The 22,577-nt window shown below is 27.1% G+C and overlaps 3 protein-coding genes across 9 annotated transcripts; 2 read left to right on the top strand and 1 right to left on the bottom strand.

Annotated features, from left to right (window-relative positions):
- Positions 1-637: 637 nt before the first annotated feature.
- On the bottom strand, positions 638-2,724 carry LOC149878527 (protein downstream neighbor of Son-like). The gene is made up of 3 exons (XM_090073380.1): positions 1,777-2,724; positions 1,220-1,644; positions 638-1,095 (listed from the first exon to the last, which is right to left on the bottom strand). The coding sequence occupies exons 1-3, from the start codon at positions 2,597-2,599 to the stop codon at positions 811-813; spliced, it is 1,533 nt and encodes a 510-aa protein (XP_089929506.1). The 5' UTR covers positions 2,600-2,724; the 3' UTR covers positions 638-810.
- Positions 2,725-5,062: 2,338 nt separating this feature from the next.
- On the top strand, positions 5,063-10,225 carry LOC149878526 (2,4-dienoyl-CoA reductase [(3E)-enoyl-CoA-producing], mitochondrial-like). Of its 2 annotated transcripts, none has more exons than XR_016447511.1 (7): positions 5,063-5,260; positions 5,912-5,969; positions 6,305-6,539; positions 8,581-8,675; positions 9,312-9,384; positions 9,716-9,862; positions 9,981-10,225. XR_016447511.1 is itself a non-coding variant. In XM_090072469.1 (7 exons), the coding sequence occupies exons 1-7, from the start codon at positions 5,106-5,108 to the stop codon at positions 10,107-10,109; spliced, it is 897 nt and encodes a 298-aa protein (XP_089928595.1). In that variant the 5' UTR covers positions 5,063-5,105; the 3' UTR covers positions 10,110-10,225. The 2 variants fall into 2 exon arrangements, 1 of the variants encoding a protein (XP_089928595.1); XM_090072469.1 differs by having other exon boundaries at positions 8,581-8,680.
- Positions 10,226-10,495: 270 nt separating this feature from the next.
- Positions 10,496-22,422, top strand: LOC149878525 (uncharacterized). Of its 6 annotated transcripts, XM_090072456.1 has the most exons (19): positions 10,496-10,604; positions 10,725-10,773; positions 11,015-11,088; positions 11,565-11,689; positions 11,946-12,008; positions 14,284-14,400; positions 15,635-15,733; positions 17,651-17,709; positions 17,820-19,132; positions 19,332-19,481; positions 19,628-19,775; positions 19,887-19,954; positions 20,029-20,125; positions 20,307-20,434; positions 20,524-20,637; positions 20,740-20,820; positions 21,082-21,222; positions 21,881-21,987; positions 22,076-22,422. In XM_090072456.1, exons 2-19 carry the CDS (start codon positions 10,746-10,748, stop codon positions 22,164-22,166), a joined length of 3,003 nt encoding a protein of 1,000 aa, XP_089928582.1. In that variant the 5' UTR covers positions 10,496-10,604; positions 10,725-10,745; the 3' UTR covers positions 22,167-22,422. The 6 variants fall into 6 exon arrangements, 3 of the variants coding, with proteins under 3 accessions (XP_089928582.1, XP_089928585.1, XP_089928583.1); XR_016447509.1 differs by lacking the exon at positions 10,496-10,604 and having other exon boundaries at positions 10,615-10,773; positions 20,029-20,136; XR_016447510.1 differs by lacking the exon at positions 10,496-10,604 and having other exon boundaries at positions 10,615-10,773; positions 20,029-20,136; positions 20,713-20,820.
- Positions 22,423-22,577: the final 155 nt, after the last annotated feature.

Here is a 22,577-nt window from a genome sequence, read left to right as displayed (position 1 = left end):
TTCATCTTTGTTTTCTGTGTATTAAATGGAAGTTTTTGATGATTTTTCTGTTTTTCAATAAATAATTTTTGTAATAAGCTTTAGGCCTTCTTTTTTTAAAGAAAAATTTTTTGGGGTCCCAAAATGTTCCTTTCTTACGCCACTGAATAGTTTCTAAGGAAAAAGCAGTGATGTACATTTAACATTTGACTTTATTTTCTTAAAATAAGAAAAATTTGACATCGCTGTTTTTTTAATTGAGATCTATATGAAGATTATTTTAAAAAAGTTTTTTTTTCCAGGGGAAAAACTTAAATTTTAAAAACTTAGGTTTTGTAAACGGAGGCGTATATGGAAGAGGGATGGGGGAAGAAGGCTTATTTTTAGACCAAATTTAAAAAATTTGCATTGCTAGATCTGAAATTAGATTTGTTTTGTTAAAAGGAGTTCCTAGCTCCCTTTGTCTTTATTCAGAGCTGGCCTAGAAAACTACAAAATAGCCCATATAATTATTTGATTTTTTTTCCAAATTAACAAATAAAATAATTATTTCTACAACATTTTATTGGACATTCTTTAAAAACTTTTTCATAGTTGATTTGACCCTTAATCCTGTATAAATATCCTAAAAGGACTCATAACAGAAAATATCAAAACAAGCATGAATAAAAATATATTCACCATACTATAATTTATTTGCTTGGTACATAATTTCACGCGCTCTTTCAAGCAATAGAAGTGATTAATATTTTTTTCTAAATGTATCAATATTATCTTGATAATATACAACATCTGCAACAAAAAGTATAGTCTTGTAATAATGTGGTTCATTCAATATTTAAAAACGTTTCCCTCATATTTTATTTCACAAAAGTTTGCAAGATAAACAGGTTCTTGATTAATATGGGTAAGTAATGAGGTTGATAACCCCAGCATTTTTGTATGTTCTATTGGTATATCACACTTTTCAGTTTGTTTATATGAGTTTAATCCAGATAACTTGTTGGATGATTTTAATTGAATAACTCCAGTCTGCTCACTTTGATTTAGTAATAAACTTACAAGTCCTTTAAGCTGAGTAGGTAAAATAATACCAGACACATCCAAACAGAAAAGCTGAAGTGGAAAAAAATTAACATAAAAAAGAAAATTATCATTATTAGGAACACTATTTTTTAAATTTTCTTAAAAAAATTGGAAAAAAAAAAAAAAGAAAACAGTTTAAAAAATCTTTTCTTACAGCTTGAGTTTTGGTACCATTTTGATGTTGTACTGGACCACATGTTGTTCTACATAATGATAAAGAACCCCCTTCAAAAGGTGAAGGTGAGATTAAAGTTGGAGGTATCCCAGCCATAGTACCGGAAGGTGCACAAAGAAAAGTTGAATTCAAAAGAAAGTTAAACAAAGAGTTGCAGTCTGTGGTGCGCACAGTGGATTCCATACGATTGTCAAGGAGCCTCATTTTTGAACGGTCATTCAACCTTTGTTGCTCTTGAATTTTTGGAAAATGTTCATCTGCTGTTAAACCAATACTGTCTAAGAACTCAGTGTTACCTGTATGCTCAGTATCTAAACTCTCATCAAGATTTTCATCTAAATCTTTGCACATAAGTATCTCATTAAGATTATGTCTACCTGGTATTGTGAATTCAAAAGAAATACCTGAAACAAGCGAACATCCATAAAAGTTAATTAACCACATATAAACATACATAAATTGTTAAAAATGTTGTAAATTTAAGCAGATGCTAACTATAATTTGCTAAAAATAAGATCCAAAAAAGTTAAATAAACCTTCTTGTTCTAACATTGTGCGAAATCCTTTTGTTGTAGGTGTTATAATTGCTGATGGCTTATTAGAAGAAACTCCCATAGCAGTGAATAAAACTGTATACTGATGGCTACAAACATAAAAAAAAGGACAATAACCTGTTCTTAGCATGTTGTACAATGACTGAAAACTATTTTGCCAACTTTTCAAAACTAACGATTGAAATAAGTTGTTATTTGATAGCACATTCAGTTCACAAGCACCTTTTAAATTTCCAGATATTGATTTTTTTAAAGGATATAAAGGCAAGCCAGGTATATTTGGGTAAATCCAAGAAGTAAGGAACTTATGTAGTTTATCATTGTTCTCATTTTCACATTGTGTGAAAGATATGATCCCAGCACATTGGTCTTTGGGTTTTACATTTGTAAAAGCTGCAAAGGGTTTATAGGATAGAAAACGAACTTGATTTTTAATGCTCCAATCTAGTGGAAAACTGTAAACCTCAGTTTTATCAACTGTCTCAGGAATACTGGTTTTTTCAATTTTAACACTTTTCTCTGGTAAAGGCACTATATTTAAAACTGTTTTTCTAGCGACAAAAACTGTCTTATCTTTAGAATCTAGATGTGCTAAAAATGCATTATCTTTAAGCTTTTCATTTGCATCAAGAATGTCTGATTTTTTGGAAGGACCGCTAAATATAAACGGGTTTGCTCTCTTTTTAGCTCGTTCTCTGCATATTTCATGACCATTGTTAACATCAAGTAAGACATTTTTTTGAGTGACCTGGTTTTTTCTCTTTTTAACTTTTAAAAGCATTCTTTTATTGTCATTTTCTGTCATCTTTTGATGTGCAAAGAGAAGAAAATAAGTGATCAAAGTAAACTTAATCTAGCTTGAGAATTGTCTTTTAACAGCGAGATACATGTCTGCTCCCTCTGAGAAAAGAGAGCGAATATTTGTTTACATTTTTCCGCGCCGAAACCTCAAACCAATAATAATTCATACGTTGCGGACCTTCATCTTTCTATGAGTCGAAAATAGATTATGTAGAGAAATTCCGTGCATCATTAGATAACAAAGTAAATATTCAACTTTAAAGCTACTGCCTTTTAGTTTTAATGCAAAAATTATTTACACAATAAACTGTACTTAAGCACCGGTTTATGTAAGGTAAATGTACTGGTTTTGTGCAATATACAATGCGCTGTAATGCTTTAGCATAATACTCAAAAATGTTAAGTGAATAAGAAATTACGCTAGTCCGTTTCAAAGTGATAAGAACTCTTCTCGAATTGTAAAGATAAGTAATTCATATTGACTCTGCTTCCCCCCTCCCCCCTCTCTGTAAATTATTTATTTTTCTGCCAGCCCTTTCACCAATTATTATTATAGTAACTATAAGGCCTTACACTATTCAAATCACAACACGGGAAATACACCATTCACAACAGGGCACAGGTGAATGCAATGATTAGTTCCGTTAAACACTTAGCACTATAAATAAAAAAAAATTGACGAATAAGAAAGTATTTCTATTTGTATTTTCGTTTAAAGATTTCCTCTGAGAAGTTTTTTTTAAATATTACTATCAGGCTACGTGATAATGAGATTAATAACGTGCCACCAATTTTCATTTTTTATGATGAAATAAATTTGGTTGATAATCCTGGTAAAAAAAAAAAAAAGTCTCAAAACTTTAATGTAAAATATCCCAAAGTAATTTTAAATGTGACAAACACTGCTCCTTAGTACAATAACTTGCTGCAGGAGAGATGTATCCAATATGTGTCTAATACGTGTATTAGGCACATATGTTAGGTACCATTGATCCTGGCAAACGATACATTAAAAGAATACATTCAGCGTATATAACTAGACTCTAAACTCCAAAGTATCCTTTTGAAACCAATACAAAATTAAAAAAAAAACTTCGAAACTTTTTATTTTCTTATAAAGCTGAAAACTCTAGACAATGTTGGTTATTCCAGGTGCACCGAATATTATACCCCACATACGCATGCGTACTCTTTGACGCATCAGTTCCCAAAATCTTTTATTTGTTTTTCAATTTAATCAAAAATTTTACAGAACGAAGTAAGCACTCGATGGTACAAAGTTGACTTTCAAATCTTTAAACTTATTTTTATAATTTGAAAAAATGGAACAATGTTGTGACATATTGGAAACTATTTTGGTCTTTTATATTACTGAGAAGCAACAAATTTTAAGTCAAGAACTGCACTATTTGATACTCACTTTTGTGTTTAGTGTCATTTTAAATTGAACAATGAGTGTTGTTGTTTGTTGTCTTTGTTTGTTCAAAATAGGTCCCGTTTTATTTGAACTATTTAACGTGTTTTTATATTTATAAACAAAATTAAAATAGGACATACAAAACGAAAGGGGAGAGCTTTGAAAAAATAGTGCGATAGAATTTTTTGGAACTTCAATGACAAAAGATAAAAGAGTGTGATAATAGACTCTCTTCTTTTCAAACTTAGGAAAAAGCAATTATTTTAATAGGGTCATTGAGGATTCCACTTTTATTTCAAGTTGTGGTGAATAAAAGGATTTTTGAAGAAAGAAGTATGGCACCATTACATTACATTAAGCCAGCACTTCAGTTAATAAAACAAATAAAACCGCCGGCAAAACGAAATATTTGAAAATATTACGAAAAAGAAACAATACGACAAAAATAATTTCCCGTAGCATTATACGTTGAAACCGCACTCTAAATTGTTTTAACTAAGTGAAAGTGTAATTTTATGTGAAATCGTTTGTCCTACCAGATAGCGAATGAAATAGAGTATTTTCATTTATAAATTATTTCCTCTAAATCAACCGAGTTTATTAAGTTTTGCTACGAATTATGAAAATGTTTAGTAATAGCTTATAGTTATAGCAAGTTCTTAGAATTAAATTTATGTAGATAGGGAATAAAACAGCTTCATTTTAAATACAATTCTGCTATAAATGAAATTGAAAAGGGAAACTTTAGAGTGAATGACTTATTCAGAAATGATTGCAAATGTTTGTAAAATCGTAGAAAAAGGTCGTTAGTCTGATTACGTCAATTTAAAATATCCATCCACATTTGCGACATTAGAGCTAGCAAGTGTGTGTGCGTGATTCTATCACTCTAGATTATATAATAATCTTTTCAAGTGTGGAAAAAAACAAGTATATATGAAACCTATCAAAAATACAAAGTTTAATAAAAAAAACAACTTAAAATAAAGTAAATCTTGTTTAAGTTGAATTTCCCAGTTATAACTATATAGTTGTTTTTTTTTTTGTTTTTTGTTTACTAACAATTTAAAGAAAAAGTATACACATTGACAAAATGGCAAACAAATTTCCAGCTTTGGTAAAAACAATGCTACCTCAAGGTACATTTAATGGTAAAGTTGCTTTTATAACAGGTGGTGGTACAGGTCTAGGTAAAGGAATGGCAAAGGTTTTATCACAACTTGGTGCTAGTGTTGTAATAGCAAGTAGGTATGACATAAACATATAAAGCTTTGAGTCATAGATTTTCTAAAAATATTCTATAGACAGATTTCTTTAAAAGTTTGATATTATTTGTTTAAAATCAATATAAAAATAACAATAAAATCTAATTTAAAAACGTTTGCTAAGGAAGACTAAATATCTTTTCTAATTAAAAAAATAACAATAAAATCTAATTTAAAAATGTTTGCTCAGGAAGACTAAATATCTTTTCAAAGCTTTTTTTTTTCTAATTAAAAACTCTGAATTTTTTATTTAATGTTCTTTAAATACAGTCTTCTCAAATTTTGATATTTGAAAAAAAAAAAAAAAAAAAAAAGAAAGAAATGATGTGGAAATTGACATTTTCTATTTTGAAGTTATTTTATCATTTATAATAAGAATGTTAAAACAATCCTAAATTTGGTTTAATCAAATAAAGTTGGTTCAAGCATTTACTGAATTCAAGAAAAGGCAAAAATTCAAATTTTATTTATGTTTATCTTAACATCTCAGGCTTTTGATATAATGTCAAATTTAAAAAATGTATTCAAATTTAAAAAATGTAGTCAAAATAAAAAAATGTAGTCAAATTTAAGGATTTTTACTATAATTATTTTTACTGTAAACATAAACATTTAAAATGAAGTTATTCTTTAGAAAATTACCTGTCTGTCAAAAAGCAGCTGAAGAAATATTCTCATTAACAGGGAACAAGGTTAAGTCAGCTAAATAATTTTTGTTTAAATTTAATTGGTAGAGGAGAAGTTTGTAAGTTTTGATATTTGTAAATGATTAAGTTAAATCACTGAGCTCATATTGTTTATAAAAGTAAAAGTACTCGTCTTTTATAATGGTTTTACAAATCACTAAAGTATACATGGAATCATAAACTGAAATAGTTGCCTTTATTATTAATTACAATTTTAAGTCTTTCTTCTTTCTGAACTTCTCACTTTTAACTAATGTAAGAGTCTTAATTGGGTTTTAAGAAAAATACTCATTTTCAATTTTCAAGTAACATTAAAGTATTACATGCCTTTTTGATTTCAGGTTTTACCATTAGAGTTGGATGTGCGAAGTCCTGAAAGTGTTAAATCAGTTGTTGATACAATAGAGAAAGAACTAGGTCTACCTACCATTGTTATAAACAATGCTGCTGGGAACTTCATTTCCCCCTTTGAACGTCTTTCATCAAATGCTTTTCGAAATATTGTTGATATAGTCCTTAATGGAACAGCCAATGTCACTTTAGATGTTGGGAAAAGATTAATTAAAGCTCAACAAAGTTTGTTTTAGTTGGATTTTCCTTTTAAATTATCTTTATGCATGTACTCAATAGAATTGACAAGAGGCTGTTCAAAACCTCTTTTATTGGCTTAAGTACATATAACTGCTTCTCTAAAATTGCAATTAATAACAATATTCAAGTAGTGAAATAATAGTGTTTTTTGCAGAATTCATTGAATTGTAAATTTTTAGATTCAAGTTTAAATTCATTGAATTATAAATTTCTATTCTCCTAAAGTTTGATATACTTAAATGTATCAAACTTATAAGTTCAAATAAAGTTCAAAAGAAGAAAAATGCCATTTGTAACTGAATTTTGACATTTAAAAAATAAAAATTTGTAGATATTTATAAAACTGTTTTGTAATTTTATATTCCTTAGTAAAATTCACTTGATGCTACAATAGACACCTCTATTAAAGCTATATAATGATATATTTGCTTACTTTGGTTTATAAATGATAGTGTTCTTTTTTTTTTGTTTGTTGCAATTTAACAAACAAAAGTTCTAAATATTTATGTAATCTTAGATTTTGAGATAAGAGATTTATTTCAAATTTTGATGGGTGGCCTGATCAAATTTCATATAAAACTTGAAAAAAAAAAAAAAACTATTTTTTATCTTTAGAGAAATTAGTAGTTTTCTTAATAGCACACAACCCTGTGTTTTTAAATTCTTTTTATGAGTAAACATTTTTGTTTATTAGGTTAAGTTTTTTTTTAAAAAATGACAGTTGCTATAAATTACTAATAAAAAGTGATTTATATTTTCAAGGCATTTTTAAGTTAAAAACTTTTGTTATATACAAAATAATCATAAATAACTCTACAAACAGTGGTAAGGTTTTGGTATTGATTGGATTGGATTATCTTAATAAGGAAGTATAGTTTGACTAGTTTGTGTTACCTTGACACAGGTATGCATTAACTCTATAATTTGCAAATAATCTTAGCAAATTATTCATGTAGTATTCTAGACAATATAAAAATTCTTTTTAGCTACTGTTTTACTTATTCCTGATTTTTGCAAATAAAATCAGGAATATGTAAAACAGTAGCTAAAAAGAAACTTTAACATTTTAAAAAACTGATGGAATTTTTTCTGAGCAACAATTAGAGCATTCAGAAAGTATCTAAAGATTAAAATGTCTTAAATGCCAAAAAATTGCAAAGAGTTCCTCAGAAAGGCATAGATAGTTTAATATAGATCTAATGATATTTCTAGTTAAGGTCAAAACGAAGCTAAAAATTATTAGTAAAATTATAGTAATACAATATTTAATTTGATATGCAGTAGCAACCAAAAGTTTCCACCAAGTGATATTTCATACTCTAATATATCTTTAAAAAATACTATTGTTTTTTTAATCTTTATGAGATGTTAACATGAGATGTAGGAAAAAAAAAAGTATAATTAAAGATTATTATTTATGTTTAAGAATGTATTTATTATAATAATTGTTATAGCTACATGTGCAAAAGTTTCCAGTCACATTGATGATGTAGGACATTTAAAAATGCATTTAAGAACAAAAGTGTATTAATTGTTTACATTTAGTTCATAGAAGGTTGTGGGAGCATAAACATGGCTTGATACATTAATTAATATCAACAGAAATATGAATGCTGTTGTTTACAAAGACACTTTAGAAAATAATTTATCATATGCTGAAGAAAAAATTGTCAAGTATAAAAGTATTGAATTCAAATAAAGCCCCATTATACATATCATTGAAGGGTAAATGGGATAAAATTTTACCTGCTTGTGTTAATTGGTTGAGTCAATGCCACTTTGTTGTGCAGCTGTAATTGCTGCAAAGAAAATGGCTACAAAACATTTTCATAAAAATTTAATTGAAGTCTCTTATAGAAAATGTGGGCTGTAATTTTTTAAGTAGTACAGTGGCCATAAACTTTTGTAAATCTAAATTTAAAAATTATAATAATAAATACATTTACAAACTTGATAGTATTCTTTTACTACATCATTTTAGTTTGATCAATTTTTTTGTTTTGACTTTTTACAATATTTTTTGTAGGTGGGTCCTTTCTTTCTATAACAACTTGGTATGCAGATCTAGGTTCTGGATATGTTGTGCCATCTGCATGTGCCAAAGCTGGCGTTGATGCTATGGTGAAGTGTGTCTGTTTTTTAAAATCAGAATTTTCTTTTTGATAAGTTTAATGTTGAGGTTACAAAATGTGGGTTAGACCTTTAAAAGTTTTTTAAAGTGTTTTGTTAAAAATCCTTAAGTTTGAAAATGACTTTGGTTTTATATATTCTAAGTACCATTTAAATAGGATTTATATGTGTACCAAGTGAAGTTACAAATGAAGTTGCATTTGATGGGACAGTTTTAACTGAATTAAAAGTTGTGGTTTACAATTAGTAGATTATCACATTTGGATGTAAGTTAAGCGTCCAACAGCTACTACTCATCTGGTTCTATTAACTTTAAAAATTCTTTTTCAGAATGATTACAGTAAATTAGTATAAAAGATGATTTTTTGATAATTTTTTTTTAAATTCCCAAGAAATTTAGAAAATAAGTAAGGAATATGCATGAGCTCCTTGATTACATTTGTTGTGCAATATACATTTCATTCTGTTTATTGTGTGGTGTGGTGTGTGTGTATGCTTGTTGTTGCTGTACAGTACATAATTCCTTACATTTTGATTTCACTTATCAATTCATAAAAATCTTTGTCTGAAAATACTTTATTGTTTAATTTCTTTAATTTGATTCTTATCTTAAATTACTTTTGTTAGGTCCTTATCCTCAGAGTGGTCAAAATATGGGATTCGTTTGAATGCAATTGCACCTGGATCGTTTGTAACTGAGGTGAGGATAAAAAGAGCAGGAAAAGACTAGTTTTGTGATTAATAAAAGTAACAACAACTACAATTGTAATTATTTTGTAACATAAAATGTTCTGAAACTTTTTATACTGATTGCTAAAACAAAAAACTTTTAAATCTTTAAAATTCATTCACATACAAAATGATTTTTAACAATTTCATTTTTATATAAAACTTTTGGCTAAAAAAATGCAGAAAAATCCTAAAAAATTCAAAATGTAGAAATGTGCCCCATTTGGGAAGTTTGAATTTTATTAGTTTATATTGTTCCTTCTCACAATCCAATGATGTTTAGCAACTCCTTTTTTTCTTAGGGTGCTTTTTCTAGACTTGATCCCACAGGAAAGTTCATGGAAGTTGCAAAAGAAAAAATTCTTGTGAAAAGATTTGGGGAAATTGAAGAGCTTGCTAATCTTGCTTCCTATATATTGTCTGACTATGCTAGCTTTATGAATGGGGAGGTATAAAAAACTTTTATAATCCAAATCTATTTTTCTTGCAGAGTTTTAAACTGTTTGTAACAATTTTTTTAAATGATGTTTTGGTGTCACTCTTTAAAATGCGTCTTTTCTTTTCTAGATTGTTTGTTTTGACGGTGGCGAGAGAAGAGGATATTCTGGAATTTTTAATGAACTTAGCAAAGTATCTAAAGAACAATGGGACGTGCTAGAAGGACTGATTAGATCTAAAAATAAATCTAAACTATGATAGCAATAATAAAAATATCATTTTGATGGTGTTTACTTTTGCAATGATAAACATTTTTGTTCATAGTTTTCTTTGATCTGCAAATAAAATTTGAGTATATAAAAATGAATTAAAAATTTTTTTTACTATTATTTAAAATAAGTTTGCTTAATTTTTCTGTTTACTGATTGTTGTGCAAGTTATTACTGATTGTTGTGCAAATCTTTACTAACTGTTTGGTGTGCAAATCTTTACTAACTGTTTGGTGTGCAAATCATTACAAAAGTTAAAGTTTAGCGTTACAATGTTTTGATTTATCAAAGTTCTCTTTGTTTAAAATAATAGTAATTTTTTTCTACAATTCTCAATTGTACAAAGTTCTATTTTTTTGTGTGTGTTCTGCTTATAGTCTAATAGTTCTATGTCTAATAGTAATAGCTTGAAACATTACTCACAACTTGCTTATTACATAGTTTGTATTATTTCTACAAATACAGCAGTAGATTTTTTTGATCAGTAGGTTTTTAAAAAAAGTTTTTTGAAAGATTTTTTTATATGTTTGAAATGTTAGTTTTATTGTTATACATTTATAGGGCTAAATTAGTTTTAAATTTAAATTTAAATTTTTCTATGTAGATGAATCATTGATTATAAATAATGAATATTTTGAAAGACAAGCTTGAAGGTAAATAAGAATCTTTTAATTAGGGTTTTCAATTTTTTTTTTTAAATAGACTCTAAGTATGTAATGCATTTTCTTGGTGTTAACAAAGGTAATTTATTCATCAGTGTATCATGGGTAACAAAATACAAAATGCATTGTGATAGATATGATATATTGTAGTAGCTTTGTTTTAGAATAAATTCTTTGCAGTCAGTGATTTTCACACTTAAAATGATAGTAATATTTTTATTTGATGATTTAGCTTATGCCGTATCAACTGTGGAGGATACCCAAAAAGTTTCTCTTTTAGACAATTTTGCTATTTCAGTTGAAAAGGTTAAGTACAAGTGAATTTATCTTTTAAAAATTTTTATTTGTGAAAAAAAAATTTACTTAAACTAATAGAGTATATTAATTGCTAAAGGTATTATTTTGTAAATGATTTGAGATTTTGATTCTAAAAGAAAAATTCACAGGTAACTAAATAAGAGAAAGGTGTTTTTTCTTAGGGTTTGATTATGCAGATATAATTCAACACACTAAAACTAATTTCTTATTTTTTACCAAATCAGCCATGGTAAATAAAGAAAGATTTTATTAAGATGCTTAGTGTCTAAATTATGTTAAGAAGGATATATATTTGTTTTAAGTGACTAAATTTATATTTTTTTGTTTTAAATTTTTACTATTATTTAATTATTTTTATTATTGTTAGTGTTGTTGCTGATATTGTTAATATTATTTTTATTATTAACTATTATTATTTATTGTTATTATTATTATTACCTTATATTTTCATTTCGTTAATGCAGGCTAAAGAAGAGGCTGATTTAAATTCTCAATTAAAACAAGGAAATATCTTAAAAGATGGAAAGGTTTCTGAAGACTTTTGCAATTGCTTATTTGCTATTCTTAACCATGAGTTGAAGGGGAAAAAGTGAGCTTTCTGTTTTGAATAAAAACAAAGATCAAAAGACAATACTTTTTCCAATTTAAATTTTTATTTACTAATCAAGTATAATGGTCTGAAAAAAGTTTAACGCAGTGTTAGAATTATATTTGTAGCTTCTTAAAATCATCTTTGTTTTATTATTATTATTTTTTTTTTTGTTTTGTTTTTGCTTGTTGTATTTTTGTAATTTTTAAACCTTTTTTAAAGTGAATAAGTGTTCCCAGCTTACCTCAATTTTTAGTAACTCAATTTGGCGCATTGCTGAGATATTGTCTCCAAAAGAAACTGTTCATATGATTTACAGGTATCTTACTTTTTTAAAATTGTCAATGTGTTATTACTTGCTTTTTTAAATTTCACACTTAAAAGTTGTTTTTCTCTGTTCAGATAAGTTGTAATACTTTATGGTTGTTTTTAGTACAGAAGATTAAGCTCAAGTAATAAGTTATTTTTAGTACAGAAGAATAAGCTCAAATAATAAGTCATGTTTGAAGAAAAAATTAGATTGATAACAAATCTGAAATTTTTTTTTTTTTTTTTTTTTCATGTCTTTGTTTAGATTGCTTTTGTTTTTTTAGTTAATAAGTTATCTACATGAAAGATAATAAAGATATAAAGTAGTAAAATGCTAAAATGTTTATTGATACTGTTCTACATGTCTGGTATATTTTAAATGGAAAATATATTTGAATATTTGGGATTTCTGTAACTGAAATCCCAAATATTCAAATATATTAAAACAACCATGTTTTTGAATCTTTGCTTTAAGAAATATATGTTCCTTAAAAGATCTAGAGCACATTTTAGGAGTTGTTTTCATAAATATCTTTGTATCAATAAAAAAAAGATTTTTGAAAACAACAAAATAAAAAAAGTTTACGACGTATTTTTGACATCAAAAGTTCTTTTTCAGCTATAAATTTTTATGATTTATGGTAAAAATTGTTTTGATATAATGTCATGTAAATATGGTATGAAATGCAGCTATCAATATATAATCAATTCTGTGTAGTTAAAAAAAAGAAAATAAAAAATATTTACTCTATTATTTATACTTAACCTGGATGGTTTTACCATAAAAATCTTTATTGAAATATTGAAATTCAGACAGTTTTAAAATTGCTTATTCATTTTATTGCATATATTTTGATTGTATTTCTGATTGTTAGTTTTACGCAATCGATTTATGTCATGGAAGAGATAGAGGCAAATACATTTAACTAAGCAAACAAGATTAGAGATTTAACATAATGAATGAAGCTGAATATGGTAGGTGAAGAGAGGAATCAAAGGTTCAGATTGTTGAAGATGCTCAGAATAAAATTATAAGTGAGAGAAGAACAAGTAAACAATATAGAGTAAATCAATCGAGCGAGCTAGACAATCAGTGAATGGTGGGTTTCAAAGTTAGGCATTACTCTAAGCATTTGAATTTGCTATGCTGCTAGGAAAATGTTTGGCATATTCAAGGAAGGGTTTTCCTAATCCATGAATAAAAAAAAAAAATTATTTATAAAAGGTAATCCAGATTTGTCACTTTAGAAATCTGAGCAAGAATCAAGATCTGAAGCAAGATCTATTGGACATATTTCTGACTTTAAACAACCCCCAAATATTAGTATTTTTCAGCCATTTAAGCAACAATATGATAGTGAGTTCAAGATTTCATTAGTCAACAATTCTGGCAAGACTGTGTATATTTGAAATGTTAGAACTTTCTGGTTGAATTAAAACATCTATGCCTGCTAATACTTTAAATGGATTTTTTTATACAGGTGTTTAATCCTGATAAGTGGCAAAATGAAAATTGATACTTAAGGTTGGTTGAATTATATTATTTTTAACATGTTTACCAACAAATTTTATGTAAGAAAAGTTTGTTCTTGTTAGATGATAGGTTGCCAGGACCCTTCAATTGTTAAGAATCAACCCCTAGCTTATGATACTATGCAGATTAATGTCTTCAGCACACATTTTGAGAGAGGTTTTGCTGAAAACAGAATGCTCATCTTTTGTTTTTAGCAGAGATCCACAAACAACACAAACATGCAATGATCAAAATGTGTTCTAATATCCTTGGATTCCCAAATCCAGATGCTCATATATTAGTCAGCTATTAATAGAGAGAAGAGGAAACTGTCATTCACTATTTTAAGAGACACTTCTGTGAAAGACACTCTAAATCAAAAAATATATATATAAATGTAGGGATGAAAAAGAGAATCAAAAAACTAATTACAAGAAAACAAAACAATAAAAATAAATCATATAAAAAAGATAACAAAAATATAGTTCCATATACTTTTTTTATATTTTTTGTTCATTAAACCTAAATGGTTGTAATATAATTCTTTTCTTAACAATTCTAAGTTTTGTTGTTTTCTTTGTTGCTCATTTATGTTTATTAATACATTAATTATTTTAGAGCTTGTTTTTTTTGTTTATTTCAGCGCATAGTCTGGATATTTCAGGATACAATATTAAATGATGTTAAGTTCTGTGAGCACATGATTTAGGATTTTTATTAAATGATATTCAAGTTTAACTTATATTTCAAAATTTCTCTTTTATGATTGCAGGATGAATTTCAAGCAGAGCGATAAAACAAGAAGTGAAGCTTGGATTCGTCATTCCTTAAACGAAGGCAGTATGGGGAGTTACTTCAATTTACTTATTGAGGGCTCAAATGTTTTAAAGTAAATTTTGTATTTGCTTTTTTACATATAAGTTAAAAAAAAAAAAAATTAAATTAAGAATGCTTAAGAGTAATGATATTGTTAGAACTGGAAAACCTAAAATAAAACCACATAGACACAAAATCCAAATGATGAGCAACCATAAAGAAAAAAAGGCTTGTGTATCTTAATGGAGATTTAAGAAAAAAAACTAAAAAGAAAAGTTTAAAAAAAATTTTTAAGAGTGATTTTTAGAAATGATATTATCATTCTAAACCAATTAGACAAAAAATGTTTTAAAATTGGCAGCTTCTTTAAATATATTTTTATTGGCTTTTGGACATGAAAATAACAAACTTCAGTTACATGTAGGCAATAAAATACATATAACAAGCACTGAATATGCATTTTTACTGCTCTGTGGTAAAAGGTTTTATTTTTATGCAAATTTACACACGCTACATTTACGAATTTTTTTTTTTAATGATTTTTTAGCAGAGAGGGTAATGATGTATAAATTTAAAAATGGTAAATGGTAATTATTCAAATTAACCATTTCCAACATAAACATTTTTTTTTACTGTAACTTTACTGCAGGCTGCAGTAAACGCTTCCCATTTTATACAGATTTATGTAAATATGCACAGAGATAATCAGATTTTGCCATTTTTATGCACTTTTACTACACTGCAGTAACGCCGGTGCTTGGTTCATATAATTTATTTTTTAAGCCTGGCTTTTTAAATTCTGACCTGTGGTTTTGTCTATAAATTTTAAAATACTTAAGAACCAGAGCTGAAATTGTAGTTGAGGACTTAAGTACAACAAATCCTAGACTTGATAATCATTTCTGCAATTGAGTTTAGATGGTTAAAATGCTAAAGGCGATTAACTGAAGTCATATAGGTCAATATTTTTAGGCTGAAAAGTTTAGTGCCAATCATGATAAAATTTTTTTTGACTTAGTTAATAAGGACTGAAATTCAAGGAGGATGATACAGGAATCCTAATGCTGAGACCATTGCACCATTAGTGCAGTATAAAAAATGACCAGAATTCTTGGAATTACAAGAACTAATTTTTTAGTTTCAATTTTGTTATAATGTTATTAGATGAAAAGATACTTCTCTAGATTATTAAACCTTTTAATAGTTCAATTTTATAACACTGTCCTTTAGATTTTTAACATCCTTCAGTTACTGATCCATAAATTTTAAATTATAATATTCTAAAATACTATTTTTTTGTGTTGAAGGGATTTCTACAAACCATCGGCCTTTGTTCGGGACAAAACTAAGATGCAATCTGTACAAAACTTGATAACTTATGCTATATCTGCAATTCAGTTCAGCATGTAAGTGTAGCAGATATACTTACTTTTTTTATGTATGAATAATATATATTTTTCAATTATTAATATGAATAATTACGTGATTTAAAAAAATGCTCATAATAATTACTGGGTAATACTAAAATTAGTTTTTATCATATTTACATTATTGTAGTACAGCTCTTTTACTTATAAATATCAATCAAATTTAACTTCCTTATGAAAAATTTAAGTTTTCATAATGACTCCTTTGATCCGTTCATATGTTGGTAGATTTTCCAAAATTTAGAACCCATAAGAAGAAGAACTCAAGTCATTAGTTTAAGTGCTTTGCAATATCAAATATTTTATAATTAGCCAGCTCATTATTAAATATTTTTCCATAGGCCTAACTCAGTGTTACCAGAAACTGACTTTTCTTCATTTTGAAACAGTGTGTGTTTAACAATATTATTTGTCCTAAATATCATAAAAAAAAGTTATAGGAATGTGAAGCAAGAACACATAATTTGGTTATTGTTAAAAGTCTCAAACATTTTTTACTTGTTAATATTACTGACCAATATTTTAAAATTAAAAAGTAATGAAAAATATAAATTACAAAGCTGTTAAAGGAAACTGAAAATTTTTTTACTGGTAGAATAAATTCAAATCCTGAAATATTGAAAAAAAGAACTTCTCTTTAAAAATCTAAATAAAACCAAAAAATTTTCTCATTTTATCTATTTTTAAAACGAACTTTAAAAATAAAATTTTTAAATGAAATTTAAAATAATGTAGGGGGCTTCAAAAAAAACTAGATTTAGAACCAAAAAAAAATGTGATTTTTTTAAAACAAATTATCTAAACACAACATTTAAGCATTGAAATTTGGTTTTTTGTTTTTTTAAAAAATAGTTATGAACAAAGTACTAACTTCAATCTTTTTTACAAATATCAATCTGTTAAGATATATCAAGTTTTCTGAAGTTTGTTTAAATAGAAATCTTTATGCAATTAAAACAACAAAGCTTTTTGTTTTTTATCCTAATATTCATTAATAAATTTTTTTTAAAACTGGTTATAAATGTGAGTTTAATGGTTTTTATCGAATATCAGTTCTGCACTTCTTGAAGGTTTTAAGCAAAATAGCATAAGATATGTGAGGTATGGTTTTTTTTTTTTTTTTTTTTTTTTTTGAATTTTCGAACCAAAGTATGACTATATATATAAATTGTTTTGAATGTAGTTTTTTTTTTTTACATGACTGATGTAGAAGTTTTTACTTTATTCAATATTGTTTGTTAAAAACCGAAAAACCAAATGTAACCTATGCTTTAAAACAATTTTACACATTTTATTACTGACATGCATATTTTATCAAAATTACTGACTTTTAAAAAAATGTAGTATTAAAAATGTTAATTAGAACTTAAAGAAAACCACTTATAGTGGTGCTATATTAAACCTGCTTCAAAATTTGCCCATGTTAATCCATTTATATCTGTTATTTCAATAATAGGTCCAGTTTTTTGTAAAAAAAGGTATTTGTCTTATCAATCATCATATTGATTATTCACTTAATTATACTTGCAGAATATAAATATTATCTAGCTTTTCAAATGGATCATTCTTTTCAAAAATTCTTATTCAAATATAATTTGACCTTAATTTCCAAAAAAAAAAGAACCTAATGACCTGAGCTTAAGTTAAACCCTATTATTCCTTTTCTTAAATGTGTGATAAGCTTTATTATTTAAATAGTTGTATAAACCTTTTTGTTAAAATTTTCTTATTGCAATATGACATTTTTATTTTCAAACAAAAAAACAACTATTCAATCAAATATTGTACTCATCATGTGCAGCTAAAATATCTTTTTACAAAAACTTTATATTGAGAATGTTACTACTTTTTTATATTTCTATTAGTTGTTAATTTAAACTATTTGAATTTTTACAGAAATGTAGAACAAGTTACAAGCAATCATGAATCTTTGAATCTTGCTTCTTCATTTGAAGGTTAATGTTAATTTGCTATTATTTACCATAGTGCAAACTAATGCATTATGCAGAGATTATATTTAAATTAAAATTTTTTTTATGGTTTCTTTTACATTCTACATTTGTAGTTGTAAGAAGCTTTACACATGGAGAACAAACAAATGCTCGTAGAAAACCTCGTGGACAGGCATCAAATATTGTTACAATTTCTGATCCAGAAGTATTTTCAAATAATGGAAATGAGTTTGAATCTTCAACAGTTAAAAATCAACACTCTGAAAATCAAATTACTCTTGATGATTCAGTTATCCACTTAAATGAAAAATTGACAAACATGACTGTTGAAACAAGCTTGGGCTGTAATAAATGTAAAACACCTGAGGTTGATTTAATAGATCATGAAAAAACTAAAAACACTTGTACAACTATTGCCAATCCATCCAGTGAACCCCAGAATAATAAACTAATAAAGACAGATCAGTTGATTGCCACACCAACAAATTGTATTAAAAATTCGAGCACAGAAAATAACTTGGATAGAACTTGTGATGAATCAAGTAGTACAATAGATGAGAATAGTCCTATTAATCTGGGCTCTGAACTTTTCCCTAACTTAAATGAAGGAAATTATAACAATAACTGTTGTAATGATAATAATTACAATGATACAAAAACTGGTGAAATCCCTTTGCTTAGTTCAGTAATATCTAGTTCTTCTATTTCAAACGAACATCCAATCACAGTTAAAACGACAGAGTTTGTTCCAATACACAATACCCTGTCAATTATGCCTACATCCACACTTATACCATCAAAAACCTCTGCTTTCTGTCAAGTAACTAAACTCAATAAATTAAGTGTTGCTGATAATGCTGATAACAATTTTTTTAGTTTAGCTAATGAACAAGTTGAAGAACTTTTTAATTACAACTCAGAGAGTTTTGCAGATAGTTTGTTAAACAATGGAATAGAAAATGAAGAGAATGATGAAATAGGATCAAAAATGGTTCTTGATCATTTTGGATACAAAAAAAATGCTGATGGTGAGGTTGGTGATAAGTTTAATTCTGTAAATGGAATTAATGATTCAGAGCATGTATCAAATGTTCTTGAAATCAATAAGCCATTACCTGAGATGCATTATGTTCCAGGAATTCTTACAAATGAAAATGTTGTTGAAAGTTCAAGTCAAGTTAAAGCTGAAAAACCATCTTATTTGTCAACTGTTTTATCAAATGAGCCTAAATATAGTTCACAAAGTTTGATATCAAAGAATGCTAAAATATCAACAGTATCCAAATCTTTTGAACAACAACATTATATTACTGATTCTGATAGTGACACATGCAGTTCAAGTGATCGAAGTTTCAGCATACTAGCTGAGCTTGGTATTAGTGATAGCTTTATTGGTTTAAAAGAAGACTACTTTTCTTCTCCAGAGGTAAAATTATTTTTTAAGGTAAAATTTGATTTGAAATTCCATATTTTAAAAAAGAGTTTTCATGTTTTTTTATGCAGTATTATATATCTGTATGTATTAAATAAAAGTATTTCATGCAAAAAAATTTTAACAGGTATAAAACCAGATTTTAAACTACATTTTCATGTAAATATTTCTGTGCTTTAAAACTTTTCTCTAGAGTTTTATGGGTTTCTCCTCACAAGAGGAGCTTCAAAATGCTATAGCTTCATGTAAAGAGCTGATAAAAAGTTCCCCTGAAAAATCAGAGCGAAGAAAAGAACTTGTGACCCAGTTGATACAATTGCGATTAAAGCAACAAGAGCATGAGGTAAGATTATCCAAAAATGTTTTTTTTATTATTTTTATTAACAGTGATATTGTTACTGTTATTTGTTATTATTTATTAGTGCTGCTGCATATAAAAGATTGTATGCCTAAATTTACTTTTTAAAAGAAATCAAAATAACTTTTTAGGAGTTATCAGCCATTGGGGTTATACCCCACACAAAGAAGGTACTTGGTCACCAAATGCAAAAACAAGCTCGTCTATCCTTAAAAGTTGAATGTGATGTTTGTGCTACCATGATTTGGTTGCTGTTACAGAAAGCTTATATTTGTAAAGGTAAATTTGATTTCCTGCTTCATAAAATTTTTTCAAAAAAGAATTTTGCTTGTATGTATAGCTTTCAGGGTTTATTTAAGATGTCTTAATGTTTTATTTCATGTCTGTCAGACTGCGGTTTTCACTGTCATCAAGCATGCTTGCGTAATTTGGACAAGCCATGTATCAACAGTAAAAAGGTAATTTTTGAAAATTTTTTCTTAGAAATATGTTCTATCAAAATTTGTTGTAAAATTGCTTCAATACTTTTTAGACTTCTGAAACTACATACCAGATGGAAATATGTCCTGAGAGTGGCCTTTCATCTCAGCAATATCGATGTGCTGATTGCTTTCACAGAATAATTTTAAGTAATCATGTGGTATATATTTTTTTGAAATCTTGACAACTAATTAAAGATATTTTTTGTTACAGATAACATTTTAGACACCTGATAGTTGTGGAAAAAGTGTTCAATTTCTTAAGTTATAAATACTTAATTTTTTTATCATTTTAATCATTTCAATCAAAAAAAGGTTTTGCTTTTTATAGAAGATGGTGTTTTTGCATCTCGTATCTGTGATTATACTGGCCTTCATTACTGCCATAGATGCCATTGGAATGATACTTTGCCCATACCAGCTCGAATCTTGCATAATTGGGATTTTACACCTAAACAGGTGTATATTTTTTAATAACTACTGAATTCTTTGTAAAATATTAAAAAAAGTTTTCAATTTTTAATCAGCTGCTTGTTTTTATGCTTTAGGTCTGTCGCCATTCAAAATTCATATTGCTAAGCATGTTGAGAAAACCTATTATAAACCTACAAAATGTAAATCCATCTCTATTCAGCTTTATTGAAGAACTGCAAGATGTTAATGTAAGTCAAAAGAAGTATAGTTTTTGATCAAATTTGCTGTTATCAATAGTGTATTTTTAAAAACTTTTTTGTTAGATTTTGCTGTAATTTCATCTTCATTAGACCCTGCGTGTTCAAGTTATCTTAATGAAAGAATATATTACTACTTGCCGTATTGGTATTCAGGAATGTCTGCTTCTTAATGTAAGTTAACCACTGTATTATTGCCTGGCTTTTCTTTTTTTAAAGTTATTATTAGAAGACTGTAAAGCCATATAATGACAGTTCATGGGAATATAGGAGCAGGTAAATTCCTTATATAATGGAATTTACCTGCTTCTATATTCCCATGAACTTTTGTATGAAATACTTTTTTATAAAAATTTTTTTTTTTTTTCATTCTGAGTCTTTGGGCCAATTAAAAATACTGTAGTTGTTTCAAATTTCTCTCTTTTATTTTATTAGTTTCAAAATCGTCAACACTTTATGGACAACTCAAACACTTATTCGTTACAAGATTTAATAGATGTTGAAAGGAATATTTTACTTGAAGAGCTTTCTATAAAACATGCAATCCTTGCTAAGCATATTAAATTTGATTGTCCTGTAAGTTATTTTCTTCTTTTACTACTTTTTGTAAAATGCTTATAAAATTGACTGCCAATGTTCCTGTGAAAAGTTTATGAATATTTTTTTCCTGACTTAAAGTTTCTTCTCTAGACAGCTATCAAGTAAAATCACATTTGTGAGACGAACGTAGTGCAAATTTTTATTTATTTGACATGTTAATTTTAAAAAATCAGCTAAGAAAAGCTCCATCAGTGTATAGATAGAAATGTAATTTCAGAATGACACCAGGATTATTGATGATACCTTACCAGAAAATTTGTCGTATCTTAATTATGATGTGAATATAATGTAGAGATATTTTTTCATAGCTGAAAATTGATGTTTTATAGGTACAAGTATTAGTCTTGAAAGATAGTAAAAAAAATTTTCTTTTTCTTTTTGCGAAAACCAGCTTTTTGTGTTGAATTTTTTTGACTTCCAAACGATTGTTTATTTTTCGAAATGATTTATTCTTTCGTTTTCTCAACACAAAATCTAATTCTATTTTTTTTTTAAACTGTTTACCTTCGCTTAGATCTCCTTTCTCCATAAAGTCGTTTTGTCAATGTGTGCTTCTCCATTAATGAGTTAACATTTTGGGTATTTTTAAAAGTTTTAAATTTACTTTTAAAAGTCACTTTTATTTTATATATAGCTTTGTCAAGGTAAAGGCTTCGTTTGTGAATATTGCAACGCTAATGAAATTATATTTCCTTTCGATAATCATGTCACAGTGTGCTCGTGTAAAGGAACTTTTCATCGGTAATTGCAGCACGCTTTTAGTTTAATTATGTAATTATTTGATTTTTGCAGCACAAAAATTTCTTTATGTTTTTTAATGTAATTGTAGATTATGCTATTCGAAGAATACTTGCCCAAAGTGTGCTCGTGTCGTTAAGAAAAAGAGAGGGTCAGATAAGATTAGCGATGCCGTGACGTAGCTTTTGTTTCAAGTAGCTGTCTTGAATTTTTTTTTTTTTTTCCTATCTTTACCTGAAAAGGACGACAGAATGGTAATTTATAGCGTTTTTAATTTATAACAAGAATTCTTGCGAAATAAATCTTTTTTTTTCTTTTCTGATTTTGAATGATACAATACTTTTTGTGTTTATTAAACTTTCAATGAGCGTGTGAAAATACTACAAGAATTTATTTTTAAAGTTTGTGTAATAGATATGTAATAAATTATTTTGAAATTATAAATTTGTTTTTTGTAAGACTATGAATTTTCTTAATTATAAGTTATAGCAAAACGGAGTTTTATGAAATAATTTGCAGGATTTTAAGTGATAAAAGTAATGCGTTGGAATTTGTCGTTTTCCCCTAGCTTTAAAACTGATTTTTAAGAATAT

The sequence above is a fragment of the Hydra viridissima genome, unplaced genomic scaffold, assembly GCF_058129835.1.
Source record: "Hydra viridissima isolate aposymbiotic clone 2 unplaced genomic scaffold, HvirCarnegie_v1 scaffold_15, whole genome shotgun sequence".
NCBI classification, from domain to species: Eukaryota; Metazoa; Cnidaria; class Hydrozoa; order Anthoathecata; family Hydridae; genus Hydra; species Hydra viridissima.
This window is presented reverse-complemented; position numbering and strand designations above follow the sequence as displayed.

Bases quoted from the DNA above. Each gene is read 5' to 3' on its own strand.
- LOC149878527 (XM_090073380.1), bottom strand. From the start codon at position 2,599: ATGACAGAAAATGACAATAAAAGAATGCTTTTAAAAGTTAAAAAGAGA. The intron at 1,645-1,776 runs GTTTATTTAACT...CGCTTGTTTCAG, and splicing joins CACAATGTTAGAACAAGAAG to GTATTTCTTTTGAATTCACA. The intron at 1,096-1,219 runs GTAAGAAAAGAT...TTTCCACTTCAG, and splicing joins ATGGTACCAAAACTCAAGCT to CTTTTCTGTTTGGATGTGTC.
- LOC149878526 (XM_090072469.1), top strand. From the start codon at position 5,106: ATGGCAAACAAATTTCCAGCTTTGGTAAAAACAATGCTACCTCAAGGT. The intron at 5,970-6,304 runs GTTAAGTCAGCT...TTTTGATTTCAG, and splicing joins TCTCATTAACAGGGAACAAG to GTTTTACCATTAGAGTTGGA. The intron at 9,863-9,980 runs GTATAAAAAACT...TTTCTTTTCTAG, and splicing joins CTAGCTTTATGAATGGGGAG to ATTGTTTGTTTTGACGGTGG.
- LOC149878525 (XM_090072456.1), top strand. From the start codon at position 10,746: ATGAATATTTTGAAAGACAAGCTTGAAG. The intron at 14,401-15,634 runs GTAAATTTTGTA...TTTGTGTTGAAG, and splicing joins GAGGGCTCAAATGTTTTAAA to GGATTTCTACAAACCATCGG. The intron at 21,988-22,075 runs GTAATTGCAGCA...ATGTAATTGTAG, and splicing joins TGTAAAGGAACTTTTCATCG to ATTATGCTATTCGAAGAATA.